The sequence below is a fragment of the Lissotriton vulgaris genome, chromosome 12 (assembly GCF_964263255.1).
Source record: "Lissotriton vulgaris chromosome 12, aLisVul1.2, whole genome shotgun sequence".
NCBI lineage: Eukaryota > Metazoa > Chordata > Amphibia > Caudata > Salamandridae > Lissotriton > Lissotriton vulgaris.
Window position 1 is genome coordinate 281,732,293 of NC_141700.1, and position 16,785 is coordinate 281,749,077.

A 16,785-nucleotide genomic window follows, 5' to 3' on the forward strand; every position below is an offset into this window, starting at 1 on the left:
TCTGCACCTCTCACAGATGACCGCCCCATCCAAGAAGCGACGCATCCGTCACCACTGTGACATCTGGGTGGGGTATAGAGAGGGGTCTGTTTCTGATCCAATCATGGTTTGTCAGCCACCACTGCAGATCTTTTGCAGTGCCCTCCAATATCTGAGCGAGGTCAGTGAGATTTCCCTGATGCTGTGCTCATTGAAACTTCAGGTCCCACTGCAGAGCCCACATATGCCATCTGGCATGATCTTCCAGCAGGATGCAGGAGGCCATGAGGCCCAGCAGCCTCAGAGTCATTCTCACAGAAATTCAGTACAGTGGCTGAAACATGAGTATCATAGCCTGAATGTCCTAGACTCGCCGTTCAGGGGGATAAGCCCGAAACTGAACTATGTCCAGAACTGCTCTGATTAAAAGGAGTGTCTGAGAGGGAGGCAGGTGTGACTTCGGCACATTGATAGTGAACCCCTGCGAATGCAGGAGATTTGCCGTAGTCTGGAAGCAGAGACAAGTGCTTGGGCGAGCCCGCCTTCATGAACCAGTCATCGAGATAGGGGAAGACTGGAACCCCTGATATCAGCAGGTAGGTTGTGACCATCACCATCACCTAGGTGAACGTCAGAGGGTCACTGGTGAGGCCAAAGGGGAGCACGGTAAACTGAAAGCGCTTATGTCCTACTGTAAACCGCAGGTAGCATCGAAGGGCAGGCAGGATGGGTATATGGAAATAGGTATCCTGCAAGTCCAACACTACCATCCAGTCTTCCAGGTGCAGGGCAGACAGTACCTGAGCAAGAGTGAGAATCTTGAACTTTTCTTTTCCGAGGAAGTAGTTGAGGGCTCTGATGTCGTGGATAGGACAAAGGCTTCCGTCCTTCTTCAGAAACCGAAAACAGCGGCAATAGCAACCACAGCCTATTTCTGGCACTGGAACCCTCTCAATAGCTGCCTTGGCCAAGAGAGTTTTGACTCTCCTTCAGACTATTTGCAAAACCCACCTGCCCGAGGTGATATCTCACCAGTGGTGGGGGTAATGGCATACCCTGCCACCAACACGACGCCCGTGATCTGGGAGGATCGGCCGAGACAGGTTTGGAGAGGGGGTGGGTTGCTGCCTGACCTGTGGGGTCGGGTAAACCGCGCCTATGGCCATGCAGAGGTTGCGGAACTTGAGCGGTCCTATTGCTGCTGGGGTAGGGCTCACACGCTTGGAAGCCCTTTCCGCAGCCATAAAAGGAGCGAAAGGCGGATGCAGGCCATAGCCCGCGATTCCTTAAAGCCCCTAGAAGCACCTGCCATGTCTCCGAAGAGACGAGAGCTATCAAATGGCATGTCCATAAGGTGGGCTGGGACAATCCCTGAAAAGCCAGATGTTCTCAGCCAGGCATGGCACCTAACGGCCACCGTAGATATAAACGCTCTGCCCAGCAAGTCTGTGGTGTGTAGGCCACAGCGTATGGCAAACTTGAATGTATGACGTTGCAATGCATGTGTTTAAAATGCTTGCGTTTACAATTCGGTCGTTATAACGCCTGCGTTGTTACCACGCATGCCATTACATCGCAAGTCGTATCAATGGCTTGCTGTAGGGGGCGCGCTGGACTTAGGAATAGTATTCATTACTATTCCTACTCAGTTTGTGCAACAGCAGGGAAGGTGTTGGATTAAAAATCCAACACATTCTCTGGTGTTGCACGCCCCCTACAGCAAGTCGTTGATACAACTTGCAATGTAATGGCATGCGTGGTAACAATGCGTTCGTTGTAATGACCGTGTTGTAAAGCAATGCATTGTGGAAACAGCATTGTAAACGCTGTTTACCGGCAAACTTTACTGCATCTCTCCCATCGGCATCAGCCTGGGAAAGGACAGTCCGGGTCTCCTCAGGGACCTGTGGCAGCATGCACAACCATTTCCTATAGCCAATGGGAGTAATTACCCAAGAGGTATGCTGTGTTTACCGACAGCAATGCTAGGCTGATGGGAGAGAAGATCTTCTTACCAAAGCTGTCCAGCCTTTTTGATTCCCTATCCGGGGGTGTGTAAGGGAACGCGCCATGGGAAGTAGAGGCTTGGACCACCAAGCTCTCCAGGGTGGGGTGGTTTGAGAGGAAAGCTGGGTTGCCCGTTTCAGGGGGATAGCGGGGGGCGATAGTTCTGTTTACAGGAGCCCCTGTGATGCGCTTGGACGAGGAGCCCAGTTGAACATCTGTCAAGGCCTCATTAAATGGCAGCAAGAGCTCTGAGGTGGAGACACCAGGCTGCAGGACCTCCGTCAAGACATTGGTCTTGACTGCCACTGTAGGATGCTGCAGGTCCAAGACCTCCGCCCCACAAATGCCCCCTCCTCCGTAGCCAGGTTGAGGGGAGACACCATGTCCGGCTTGGGGAGGTGTCCAACCCGCTGGCATCACCCAAATCCTTGTACAAGTCCATTCTCTCATTGACGAGTGGGATTTCTAAGGGATTCTGCTGCCCCTCCCAATCTTCATCCAGTCCTAGCCCTTCAGAATAAGGCACAGGACATGACTTGGAGGCAAATGGTTCCATCGGCGCCGGTCCTGAGGTCCGTGGAGACCCAGCCAGCTCTGTTGTCTAGAATGCTGATGGGGAAGCGCTACTGTTATAGGAAGGTCGAAGTGGTACGACCGGTGCCAGTCCGGATCCAGGAACTGATCCAAGAAGAGCCCATGGTGCTGACGCTAGAGCCAAAGGCGCAGAACCAACGGGTCCTCCTTCCGCTGAGCCTGCGGGCCCGAAAGTGTGCCAACAGGCTCAGGCCGCCCAAATATGGTGCAAATGGCGTCATAAAATTCCTTTAACTAGGCGGGGGAAACACAGAGCCGACCCAGGCACCTGCTCCGCAGAGCAAGGCCTAGAATGCTGAGACTCATCCGTCTCGTCATGTGGCGGACGGGGTGAAGTTGAAGCATGCTTCCACTTCTTGCGCTTTTCATGGTGCTTCTTACCTGACCTCGATGACTTCAAGTGGGAGGAATAAGACTTCAATCCCTGGAGCGGTGCTTGGACCTTCCCCTCGACCGGGAGTGGTAGTGAGATCTTCGTGGCGCCAGATGCCAGGCCACAAGCAGCTTTAGGGACCGCTCCCTCAAAGCTTCCGTCAGCATGGTCTGGCAGTCGGGCATGACTTCAGGTCGTGGTCGCACTCCAGGCACCAAAGACATACCAGTTGTGGGTCCATGACTGACATGGTGCGGTGATAGGCGCTGCACAGTTTGAACCCTGAGGTCTTCTTACTGGACATCCAACACAACGGATCTGCGCTGGCTGGCGTGTAAAGAAAAGAACTGATATCAGCGCACCGGCGTGGGCCTATATAGACGACGCAGATGTGACCAGGACGACGAATCCGATGCCTGCAATGTCATACAGAATTGACCGAAGTTCCTCATCGGCGCGCAGGAGTACTGCTATCAAATATTTTCTGATCCAGCCTGACACCTGGAAGTTCTAAGTTAAGGAATCTGCGGCTAGATGTCTCTATCAGGTATCTATTTATACAAGTTGCAATTCTGACTAGCAAAGTGATGGAAAAGACACACAATTTGATAGAAAGCTCACAACACTAGGGCACAGCATGACACACCATCTCTGCTGAAGTAATTATGGCCTGACCAGCCTCCAGCTGAAGTCCCATCCATAATCAACTCCATCCAGCCCGCTTCAAGATGAGGGTGGGTGGGTGTACTTTTCTGATGGAGCCCCCACTGCAGGTACAGTGCTTTGGGAGCAGTCACTACTGCATGGTCAAGCAACATAGAAGCAGCTCCCCCAGCAGTCTGAAATCCTCACTTCCAATTATGTCACTCCCTCACGAGAACGTGCCCGGTGGTGACCCCTAACCGCTCCTGCCCGTTTAGTGACTAATGATGACACTCAGCTAGGTGCAGGGTACACCAGCCCAAAATGACCCTCATTTAGAGCCCAAACTTGAATATAGTCAAATTTGTATTCAACGATTGGCCACTTTTTCTGCTATCATAGACAATGTTCTTCCAGTTCCAAGCATTTCAGAGGAGTGGATGAGTACAAAACATTAAAAAAAAAACATTAACACTTTCAAAATGAGAAATATAAGAGTATGAAAGGGCCCACAGAAATTGTCAGGCGACCAGGTGAGTGAGGGTACAAACTGAGTGGGTGTCTAGTTCAAGAGGTATAGAGTGCATAGTGGCACTGTGCATTGGTACAGTTTAGATGAAGGAACAGAGTGGGTTACATGCCCCAAATGGATGACAGTGTGGGTAGGGTAATGTGCAGAGTTGTTGGAGTAGCATAGCGTGGATGGGAGAGCTCAAAACGGAAGGTGCAGATAGATGGGGATAGGAAGCAGAGAGCAGGCGAGTGAGAGGCCACCGAGCGGTGAGGAGACATTAGTGATGAAGAGCAGAGTGGTTGAAGTAACAGAGATGGGGTGGTGACTGAGGGAGATGGCATAAAGAGTTAGTATTCCAGAGTGGGTGCAGAGAACAGTGTACTCGCTCACCCAGGATGCCCTTTCATAGACCGGGTCAGGCGTCATGGAGTACACAAGATGCACGAAGTGAATATTAATTGGATCAGAACCACATGAGGAAAAACTCAAAGAGATAGAGAGTAGAGACATTAGGCCAGAAGAGGAATGGAAGACAGAGTGCAAGGATGAAAAATAAAATAAAAAACGTAGTTAAATGCTCCCATTTCTGCCACCACAAACCAGAAATGCAACATTATTTCAATATAAAGGTGTGTTTAGTTATTTGCTTCGTAAGAACTGGCATGACATTCGTCAATATGAATGTTGTTAGGATATTCAGTGCCAAACAGAATGAAAAGAGCTGACATTACATGTGATTTAATAATACCGTACAAATATATAGAAGCAATTGGAAATATTAGACAACCGTCGACAATTGTTATTATCTCCACAATTTTGTAAATGTAAAAATAACCCAGATTCCTACCTCAGTTCCTTGACAATGTGTAGGACTGGCTTGAGTTTTTCCAAACCTTCCGTCTGGATAAGACAGGAATCCAAGTCCAGGCTTTCTATCTCTTTACAGCACTTCATGATATAGGAGAGAACGGTGCAGTCCACTGGTGTAAGGTAGAAATTGGAAAAAACAAGAGACGAACCCTGTCCCACTTTCTCATGCACAAGTGTGCTGTTTCGAGACTCAAAAAGGTAAGTAAACAGGTTCAGGAGCTTCCTCTTGTCCTTGGCAATCCTTGCTGCCTCTAGTTCATCTGAAACTTTCTCACCCAACCACTCAATGACTTTTGTGCTTGTTTCTGTTGAGAACTGCCCCAGGTAAGTTTTCAAAACTGACCTACTCGGCTGATGGGAGAGTCCAGCCATGAAGCGAGAGAGTATTTCAAATTGACCATCAGAGAAGGTGCTGATCCTTTCAATTATCTTCTTAAATTTGTCATCTGAATCATCAATGTAATATAAAAGTGCAGCTAAAAACTCCTGGATGGTCAGATGAAGGAACTCATGGTTCGTCTTAGACTCAGTAGTTATATTCTCCATCATAAAACATGACAATATTTTACCGCGTGTCACGCGGAATGTATTTAAGTCTTCATCCTGGAATATATATATTTGATTTTTGATTCCATGTTCAGCAAGACATCCAATCTGTGTTATTTCTTCCCTGATATTTTGTGTCGAATCATTGTGATTCTTCAAAATGTTGGAAATAAAATACACAAAAAGCTGAGTTACGGTTTTAGGTGGAGAAGAAGGGCATCCTGCCTGTTGGGTAAAACAGGGTCTTAATGCAGTGCAAGTGATCCAGCAGTAAGAAGGGTTGTAGCAGAGTGTGTACAGTATGTCTCTATCCTTAACATACCTGAAGACCTCCCGTGAAACGTCATCATCATCATAAAACTTGAAAAAGTATCGCTCCCTTTCCTTAGCAAGGAAACCAATGATCTCAGCTGTTCGGTGGAAAAATCCAGCTTCCAGTTTTTTTAAACTCCTGGGACGACTAGTCACCAGCACAAAGGACCCCTTCAGCAGAGTTTGCCTCACCAGGCTGGCGATGATTATTCGAATACTCCTCACATCTGACGGGCTGCTACACAGATGACTGGCGCTGATGCTGAGGTCTACCGGCTGTTTACTTTCATCCAAGCCATCAAAAATAAAAAGCAGCTTTTGCGGGTCCTCCAAGATCTTTTGAAGGCCATCACGAAGGTGAGGGTATTGTTGAAGGAGCAGCTGCTCCAGGCTTAGTTCTGGATGCATCGTGTTCACTTCACGCATTTTAAAGAAGAAAACAAAGCCAAATTTCTGGTAGTGGTCCTTCCCAACCCAGTCATAGACAAACTTTTGCATCAGGGTGGTCTTCCCGACACCAGCCACCCCAGTCACTATCACGGAGGTTGGCATGCGATGGGATCGGTAGCACCACCGGAAGAGGCGGTTGGGAGTGATGCGCTCGAGCCCCACCTGCAGCTTTTGCTTGATATGATGCTCGTGAAGCTCCCCGGCTTCCAGCATCTCGTGGCGGGCTCGGTTTCTGTACTGACGCTCTGAAATTACAACCAGCTCTACATAGCGTTCTGAGATGGGAAACCTGTGGGATTGCTTGGAACTTCCCGGCGCCATATATTCATTGAGTTCAGATGTCTTACTGTACAAGCTTCCCTTGTGGCTTTCTTGCAAAACTGAAAAAAACGTAAAAAGTTCATTGGAATCTGTCGATTAAACATATCAAATAAACAGCATAGTGCATACAAATATGACGTATAGGTTGTCTGTTGCAAAGTTCTACTGTCACTCAACTCCTGGTTAAGTAATCCGGCACAAGATCAAATTTGAATTACCCTTGCATCCTTCCATGACCTATGCCATGATAATGCTCCACAGTGGACTAGTAAAATCTCCAGGGCAGTCAATGAGGTTTGAGCTCTACACAGTGGTACTGATGAAGAAAGGTGCCACATGTAGAAAGTTCCAGCACCTTACAATACTATAAACCAGGGGTCTCCAAACCGGTCCTGGAGGGCCAGATCCATGCCAGATTTTTTGGATATCCCCATTGAGATACATGTAGTTATTTTAAAAATCTGGCATGGAACTGGCCCTCCAGGACCGGTTTGGAGACCCCTGCTATAAACAGTCATCTCTAATAATATAGGAAATAATGGGTAGGTAGGGTTGGTCCAAGTACTATATATTCTCTCTCTATTAAGAAGCTATATCTTTGCTGCCACTAATTTTTAGAGTCCTTGCTCATTTAAGAAACAGTGAGTAAGAATAAGATTATACGTCAAAGCCGGGCTCTCTTATTGTGCTTATCTTTAATTTATTTTCATTAGGACCAATAAAGATTTAAAGGAACACTCTACAACTAACATTTTCTTCTTTAATTGTGGATCCATCAGCATGTAAGATACCTTTTCCAATCTATCTTGGGCTACATTTTCAGTTACAGCTTTAATGTCGATTTATTTGTGATCTGATGCCGTAATGCTAACTTATAATTTGATCTCTTCCATTTATTAAACTGAGGATTAAACTTACAATTTCATTGCGTACTATCAGATAGAACGTGCGTTTCTTTATAGGGGGTACTTCCACTCTTTTTTGTATTTCTTCTGTCAGGGTCACATGTGTTTTTTTTTAGTCAACTGGACTTCTTGAGCAAATGTGAAACAGCAGTTGCTGCACCTTTATCTCTCTAAATGTCAGACTTGGATAGGTGGGAGAATGCAAGGTTAGACTAGCGTGTGGCAGCAAGATACCTTTCACTCAGAGGGGGTTCTTCCTTAAACGTAAGACAGATTTCAAATATAAGTACTATGTAGGACAGCAGGACACTATTATGCAATGCAGCGTATTTTCCGTGTTAGTGCCGGGCACACCTTTCAAAAGGTGCGCTCGGTGCTAACAAGGAGAGGGTGCTGCACTACCATGAATGGGGGCAGTGCATTCAAGTAAAATACGGAGCAGCTGCTTCAATGCTGCTTTGTGTTTCTCTGTGCAGGCGGCAACTCGCCCCTACTTTTAAGGGGGAGTAGAGATCCACTTGCAGATGGTTGCAGTGAGGTAGAGCACCCGCCTGCAAGGTGATGTCAGAGGGGTCCATGGGATACACATTGCCCCTGCAGAGGGTTTCTATCAGCGGGCACACTGAGAGTGCGCCACCTTTTAGGTGGTGCACTATTGATGGAGCGAGGTGGCAAACACAACATTTTGTGTACCCCTCCTGAAGTTAATGACCCATAACGTAATATTTACTAATTGCATGTTTTGTGAAATTAACCAACCATGAATAAGATGCATACATTATTTTTTATTATTATACACGGGGAATACTAATTTTGCTTGAATGTTGCAATAATATTGGCTAATATGTAATGTTATTGTGTTGTGAATTAATGTGCTGCTTAGTTACAAACAAAACGCTATTTAAATGTGCTTTTTGTACACGTTTTTGTGTAAAAGAGGGTAGATTATGTAAGTATAAAACGCTTATATGTGGCTTAATTGCTAGGTAACAATTAATGGGAATATAATTATGGTGGGAGGTAAACAGCATGGGCTTAAAAATCAATAATTAACATGAATTTGTGTTTCTTTCTATGATAGTTCCAAAATGTGGCCTGTGAGGCCTCGTCTGAAAATGGCTGCTTTGAATCACTGCGAGCGAGTATTGGTCTGCGCATGTACAGCTTTTGCCAGTGCGAGTGAGCTGACTGAGCTTGGATGGGAGGTTCAAAGACACCTTACCCCGGAACCTAGGATGAGTGCCAAACATGAACGATGTAATGCTCAAACCCTGGGAACATTCTCCTATGTGTCGAGTAAAAGAAGCGCCTAGGCCACGAACTGTCTTAAACAATGACCCATTATATTTTCGCTGAATCATCATGAAACTAAATTGTAATGATGAGGAAGTGCTCATCTACCCCAAATTTGTCCAATTGGAACTCGAGTTGGTGATATTAGATACTTTTTAGATAGATTAAGCTAGGAAATAGTGTATAAAAACCCCTGATTTTGCTTAGAAGGGGTCGCCTTTTCCGATTTCTACTGGAGATGCTGCCCCTTTGCTGACCGATTCCTGGATGTAAGACTCTGTCATTTTTTTCTATATGTTTGCTTCGCAGGCCTGTTAGGATAAGATGAGGGTGTTAGTCAGGGATGTTAGGAGAGACTGAATTGGAACTATCTGTCCTTTGCTAAACTTTGCTGGATTCTATAACAGGAGATTTCTCCTGAGCTCTTAATAAAAATGATCATTTTGAAATAAAGTTTAAGAATTATTGAATAAAGAATTAATAAATGCATAATGTCGGACATACTTAAAGTTTGCTTTGAATAAAAATGAGAGAAATGTAGAATTAAAAGCTGGTCTTTGTTTCTTCCTACGCCTAATTTTCGTTCTAGCAGATCCATTGCCATTATGGTGGTGTGTCTAAATAAAGGTGTTTAATATAAACCATGGTAAATGGAAAGGGGCGACCACTCGGTCCCCCCGCACGTATGGCGGAGTACCACGATCCCCCCGGGAAGCCATCTTGGGCGGGAAGCGTGTCTCGGCTGGTATGCCCGAAGCGGCGTAGCCGGGGCGCGCTTTTTCCCGCCCTAGAGTGGGCTGGCCTAGACACTGACGCGGCTGGCCACGCCCTCGGGGCAGGCAGGGGCGGGTTTACGCCCGCCCTGAAGACGGATAAAAGGGGACGCAAGACCAGAAGGCATCCTCTTGTTCCTGTGCTCTGAAGCTGCACCTCCTCGCTGCACGTGAGCTCGAGACGGAACGAAGAGCCAATTTGAGCGTTTTAATCTTTCTTTTGTCTTACAGATACTCTGTCGGAGAAATGCCCAAGAAAGGCGGAAAGAGAATGACGACTGAACAGATGCTTCGGGTCCTCATGAAGGAGATGACCGAGCTGAAGAAGCGGGTGGCGGAGAGAGAGGGGGGAGGGGGGCCGGAACGTCCTTCGGCTGGAGCAGCCCCAGGAGGGAGAGCCAAGAGGCCAAGGAGGGGACCAGCTGGGGGAGACGTCCCGGTTCCCCGTACCCCGCTCGAAGCGCCAACCCCAGTACCCGTGGAGGGGAATCCGATTCCCGCGGTGGTCACCCCGGTGTCCAATGAAGATATGCCGCCCGAGCTGGCAGCACAACTTGCAGCGTGGTTGGGCGAAAGTAGCGAGGGCGCCACGGCTGTCGACGCGCAGGCGCTGATGAAGCAATTGCGCGAAAAACGGGATGCAGCCAAGGTGTCCGCGCCGGCTGCGGTAGTTGACAAGCCACAAGGGACGATTACGACCGCAGAGGCAGCGTCCGGTGCAGGTAAGCGGCCATTGCCGATTGCGAGGGATGAGTCAGCACCCTCTCGTAGAGAAAGGTTGGGTCAACATGTGCCTTTGGCAATTAAAGAGAAGATTTGGGCGGGGGAATATGTGAACATCTTCTCGTTGCTTGTTGATCATTATGAGGTGGAGCATGTTAAGGGCCAGAAAGACCTCATGCATTCGAGTGTTTGGCGCGCAAAAATGGCCGCCTTTAAAGTGAATGAGAATATTGGCAATTGGGGCAAAGCATGGGGGATTTTTACGTCGATCTTGGGGGAACGTAGGCCCGAGTTGCTTTCCGAGTTGCCGACCTATCAGTCGCGAATCATGGGGTACTCGACGTCACACCAGGGTAACCATTGGTTCTGCTACGATAATCTTTTTAGAAAGGCTAAAGAGCATAATAAAAGCTTAACCTGGGATTGTTACGATTCTTTGACATGGGATAAAATGAAGGAGACAGGTATGTTGAAAATGCCATTGGTAGGGAGTAATGTTGGCGAATCCTCCCGCCAATATGCGGGGACGCCCTTTCGATCAGGTACGGGTACCGACGATTACTCGAGACCTGCCAGCAATACAGGGAAAAGGGGGTTCTGCTGGAATTTCAACAGAGGTAAATGTACTAGGCCCCAGGGATCGTGTAAATTTAAACACGAATGTAGTGGGTGCGGGTCGTCCCATCCTGAGTCCACGTGCAGAGCCAAAACGGGTGATAACGGCGGTAGAGGAGGCGCCAAACAGGTCTAACATAGTCCGAGGGGCGCCTTTACCTACCCCGATTGATACCTTGGCGATGATTCCCTGGCTCAGTGAATACCCGGATCGTACTTCTGCTGGGGTGCTGCGGAACGGGTTTTCGTATGGTTTCCGCATCCCAGTAGGGGACTTTCAGGGTGGGGAGAAGTGTAAAAATCAACTTTCGGTCCAGCAGCATACGACCGTGGTACAGGATAAGATCCGGAAAGAGGTTAGTCGAGGTCGGGTTGCCGGCCCGTTTAGTGTACCCCCGGTGCAGAATTTTGTTTGTTCTCCTTTAGGGGTGGTCCCCAAGAAGGATCCGGGTGAGTTCCGACTGATTCATAATTTATCAGCTCCACGTGGTCTTTCTGTAAACGATGCAATAGACCCAGAAGTGTGTTCGGTGCGGTATGCATCCTTCGATGAGGCCGTAGCCATTTTGAATCGCCTGGGGCCCGGGGCGCTGATGGCGAAGTCAGATATCGAGTCAGCGTTCCGATTGCTCCCGGTACACCCAGACGACCAGCGTCTCCTAGGTTTCATGTTTCAGGGTCATTATTACATGGATAGGTGTATGCCGATGGGGTGCTCTATATCTTGTACCTATTTCGAGAAATTCAGTACTTTTCTACAATGGGTCTTCACAAAGAGGACGGGTTTCCAACATGTAATGCATTACCTTGATGATTTTCTGTTCCTTGGGGCAGCCGGGGATCTCGAATGTGGCCGGGCATTGGCCGAATTTTGTGTGTTAATGAAGCAGTTTGGTGTGCCATTGGCACCAGGTAAGACGGTTGGTCCTGCGACTTGCCTCGAGTTTCTGGGGATCGAGTTAGACTCCAGTGAGGGTTGTTTTCGTTTACCAGCTGACAAAGTGGGGAAGTTCAGGGCAGCCCTGCAAATGTGTATAAATGGATCTAAAGTTACGCTGCATCAATTACAGCAGTTGGTGGGACAGTTGAATTTTGCCCTGAGGGTTATACCGATGGCCCGCCCCTTTTCCCGTTCTATTGCCCAAGCGATGGTCGGCCTAAAGGAGGGTCATCATCGCACGAGACTATCGGCTGAGGTCCGCCAGGACATGCGCATTTGGTTAGCATTTCTGGCGGATTTTAATGGTCGAGTCGTCTGGAACAAACCGGCCGTGTCCTCTGAAGAGCTGGGGCTATGGACAGATTCGGCAGGTAGCATAGGTTTTGGTGCCATCTTCGGCACAAAATGGTCGGCACAAAGATGGCCGGCATGGTGGCATGACAATGGACTGACAAGTAATATTGCTTTCCTGGAACTTTTCCCCATTTTGGTGGCCCTGAGAACCTGGCCCGAAGGGTTCAAAGATCACTCTGTGGTATTTTGGTCTGACAATATGACCGTGGTCGAGTGCATCAATAGCCAGGCAGCACGATGTAAACTGATTTTACGACTGCTCAAAGAAATTGTTTTACTGTGTATGCAACTGAATGTGCTATTCAGAGCAAAACATGTCCCGGGGGTGATGAATCAGGCGGCTGATGCACTGTCTCGTTTTCATATGCAGGCTTTCTCGGGTTTCCTTCCCACAGCGGACCCAGAGCCGGCACCCTTCCCCGAAGCTCTCTGGTCTCTCGGTGCCCCGAACTTCGTCACCTCGTGGGAGAGAGCCTAGCACCAAGGACAAGGAAGGCATATGAAGGGGCGTTTCGGTCCTATTTAGCCTTTTTGGGGACTGATAGAGAGGGGCTTTGGGGCCACGAGGAATGGGTAGTGAATTTTCTGATGTCCTTACGTAGGGCTGGGAAATCGGTGGCTACGGCCCAGAGGCATCGTGCTGCCATTTCCTTTGTTGCCAGGGCTCATGGTATCCAGGACCCGACAGCGTCTTTTGTTGTACAGAAAGCGCTGCGTGGGTGGCAACGCCTTGAGGGTCGCAGAGTAGATGAGAGGCGCCCGATAGGTTTGGATAGGTTGGCCCAGTTGTTGGCCACACTCCCTACCACATGTTCATCTCAGTTTGAGACGGTGTTGTTCCGAGCCGCTTTTACGCTGGCATTTCATGGAGCGATGCGGGTAAGCGAACTGGTGGCAAGGAATAAACGGGATGTGGCAGGGGGTTTGTGCCGGGAACACGTTCAGATCAGAGGAGAGACAATGACTGTCTCCTTTGTCAGGTCCAAGACCGATCAAGATGGGATGGGTGACTGCGTAATCATACGCAGGATTCCCGGGTCCTCCATGTGTCCGGTAAAGTGTTTAGAAGACTACCTAGCACGAAGGGTGGCATCATGGGGGGGACCTTGTTGAGACACGCGGACGCCACCCCACTGACGAAATTTCAGTTTCAGCGGGTGCTTGCGATGTCAATTGCCGCTGCGGGCTTGAACCCGGGCGAGTTTGGGACCCATTCCTTTCGGATAGGGGCTGCTACGGAAGCTACAGCCAGGGGTCTTAATGTTGAACAGGTGAAACGAGTGGGGCGTTGGTCCTCCAAGTGTTATAAGAGGTATGTGCGGTTGCACATGTTGTGAAGCTGTAATGATGTACTGACGCTTCTTCTCTTTGTTTTGGTTTTCAGTTGCGCAAGCCTACGAGGCGGGGCGGACTATGCAGTCGACCCAACACCGGGCCAGCGGTCAGACATCACCGGCTGTGAAAAAGGAGGTGTGGGTCGTGGGCCACTCATACGTGAGGCGTGCCGCGGACGTATTCAAAGCAGGTGACATGATTCACGTAGCTGGGGAATACGGGTACAGTGTGTCCTTCTACGGAAGAGGCGGTCTCTGTATTGACCAGTTTCAAGCATTTTTCGAGGGTTTGTTAGGGCGGACGAGGTCACCGCCGTCTATAGTCATAGTACATCTAGGGGGCAATGATTTGGTCACCACCGGTAGACGACTTCTCCTGGAGGCAATGCTTTCCACTGTAAGTTGGTTGGCGAGGAGAGTTCCGGGGTGCACAATTGCGTGGTCCCATATGATCCCACGAAAGGTGTGGCGAGGGGCTATTTCTGTTCCTGCTTTGAATCACTCTGTGAGAAAGCTTAATAACAAAGTGAGTAGGTTGTTCCGTTCCAGGACATTGCATTCTATTTCACATGGCTGTATTAATGATGACAGTATGTATTTGGGGGATGGTGTGCATTTGTCTCGGGTGGGGAATGAGTTACTCATAGGAGACTTCTTAGCATGGTTAAAAACGTTAAAACATGACCTTTAGGTAGGAGCTTTGTGGGGGGTCCGGATAGCCGGTCAACTATCCGGCCTGTGGCGGTAAGGTCATGATCGGTGAGCACTAATTGGAAGATCCCTATGAGTGGGCGTCACCCAACACGGATGGGAGCGCTCGGGAGAGGTGGCCATTGGCCCCTCAACGGGGAGGCAGTCCCTTCTAAGGATGGGTCGCCGAAAGAAAAGGAAAGGCGGTCAAGGCCCCTTCCTGTGTAGGAGGGGTTACAGCCCCCTCCTGGGGAATTTCCCGGGGCCAGTGACGTCTGCGACGGCAGATGTGGTAAGTTGTGCGGGGTTTGGGGGGGGTCTACGCTACCTTCTAGATACCTCACACGAGTCCTCGAACGACCTTTAAGTGGCGTCGAGTTTTATTGGTGCCCCCGTCAAGTCAAAGGGAAATTGGTAGTTGCACTTGAGGTACGCCTCAGTGCTGTCGCCCCTCACAAGTGGGGGGGGTATTTCTGGTTAGGGATCTTGACACCGGTTACGACCTTGCCGTTGGCCCTTAAACGTTAGGATGTACAATTTCATAATTTCAAGTAAATGTTTGTAGGATGTTAGTTCGGCTAGGAGAACCTCTGTATTAGAGAATCTGTTAAGGTTAGCCAAACATCGCAATGTGGTAATGAAATTGTACATTAATATGAAACTGTTGATTTAATGTTTTAATTTTGTTTTTAATAAATACGGCCGGGAGGGTCACTCCCTCCCTCTTCCAAAAACTTCAAGAACTGTTCCTGTTTCCCTCCTTTGGGGATTGTGTTGAGAGGGGGTGGCGGGTATCTCAGCCATATGGAAAGGGGCGACCACTCGGTCCCCCCGCACGTATGGCGGAGTACCACGATCCCCCCGGGAAGCCATCTTGGGCGGGAAGCGTGTCTCGGCTGGTATGCCCGAAGCGGCGTAGCCGGGGCGCGCTTTTTCCCGCCCTAGAGTGGGCTGGCCTAGACACTGACGCGGCTGGCCACGCCCTCGGGGCAGGCAGGGGCGGGTTTACGCCCGCCCTGAAGACGGATAAAAGGGGACGCAAGACCAGAAGGCATCCTCTTGTTCCTGTGCTCTGAAGCTGCACCTCCTCGCTGCACGTGAGCTCGAGACGGAACGAAGAGCCAATTTTGACCCACCCACCAGCCCCTGATGACAGCCAGTTGTTTTGAATAAAAGTTGATGGATAACTCTAAATTCGTTTACAGGTTGTGGTATTATCGTGTTGATTTTGAGTGTGTAATAAAGAATGGTCTATTTCATTTATGTCTTGTGATTAAAGAAATTCGGCTTTAGTGTTCATTTATAAGCATGCTTTTAATACGGTCGTAGTAGCCAATGTATTTTTAGTTTAATAGGTTAGTTAGCATTGTCGTATTTATTTTGGTCGGGCGGTAAGGTCATGATCGGTGAGCACTAATTGGAAGATCCCTATGAGTGGGCGTCACCCAACACGGATGGGAGCGCTCGGGAGAGGTGGCCATTGGCCCCTCAACGGGGAGGCGGTCCCTTCTAAGGATGGGTCGCCGAAAGAAAAGGAAAGGCGGTCAAGGCCCCTTCCTGTGTAGGAGGGGTTACAGCCCCCTCCTGGGGAATTTCCCGGGGCCAGTGACGTCTGCGACGGCAGATGTGGTAAGTTGTGCGGGGTTTGGGGGGGGGTCTACGCTACCTTCTAGATACCTCACACGAGTCCTCGAACGACCTTTAAGTGGCGTCGAGTTTTATTGGTGCCCCCGTCAAGTCAAAGGGAAATTGGTAGTTGCACTTGAGGTACGCCTCAGTGCTGTCGCCCCTCACAAGTGGGGGGGGTATTTCTGGTTAGGGATCTTGACACCGGTTACGACCTTGCCGTTGGCCCTTAAACGTTAGGATGTACAATTTCATAATTTCAAGTAAATGTTTGTAGGATGTTAGTTCGGCTAGGAGAACCTCTGTATTAGAGAATCTGTTAAGGTTAGCCAAACATCGCAATGTGGTAATGAAATTGTACATTAATATGAAACTGTTGATTTAATGTTTTAATTTTGTTTTTAATAAATACGGCCGGGAGGGTCACTCCCTCCCTCTTCCAAAAACTTCAAGAACTGTTCCTGTTTCCCTCCTTTGGGGATTGTGTTGAGAGGGGGTGGCGGGTATCTCAGCCATAATATTTTGAACTTTTAGTGTAAATATTAAATAGGTTTAGATGCTCCACCAAATGTTACAGCATTTCTCCATTGCGATTCACCAGAAGCTCTGAAGCTATGTGAAAGTGAACAGGGTAAATGCGCAGTGTTATGGGCCCCACTGATGCATATTTTGTGTGCTTAAGGGTTTCACGGAAATGGTGAGTAATGATTAGAAATACATTTTGGAGCCGCTCTGTAGCAGTATTAGCTTGGTAGCAGAGTAGTGGTTGCTAAGGAAATTAGCTAGGATTATGTATAGAATTTGATGTACAGAATTATGACTAACATCTGTTGAGTTTGTATTACGTTATATGTAGTTCAGAAAAAGCTTCCAAGTGTTGCGTGAAGCTAGTGCCTCTGTCTGCAGACGGAGGAAGTGAGGCAA

At 48.7% G+C, this 16,785-nt stretch overlaps 1 protein-coding gene across 2 annotated transcripts in view; it reads right to left on the minus strand.

The window, feature by feature from the left end:
- Window positions 1–16,785, minus strand: part of LOC147673966 (NACHT, LRR and PYD domains-containing protein 3-like) — a 428,609-nt gene that overhangs the window by 190,812 nt on the left and 221,012 nt on the right. For both annotated transcript variants that reach the window (XM_086945054.1, XM_086945053.1), the window contains one exon: window positions 4,957–6,667. In XM_086945054.1, coding sequence (XP_086801180.1) covers window positions 4,957–6,667 — 1,711 coding nt within the window. The remainder of the gene's footprint in view (window positions 1–4,956; window positions 6,668–16,785) is intronic.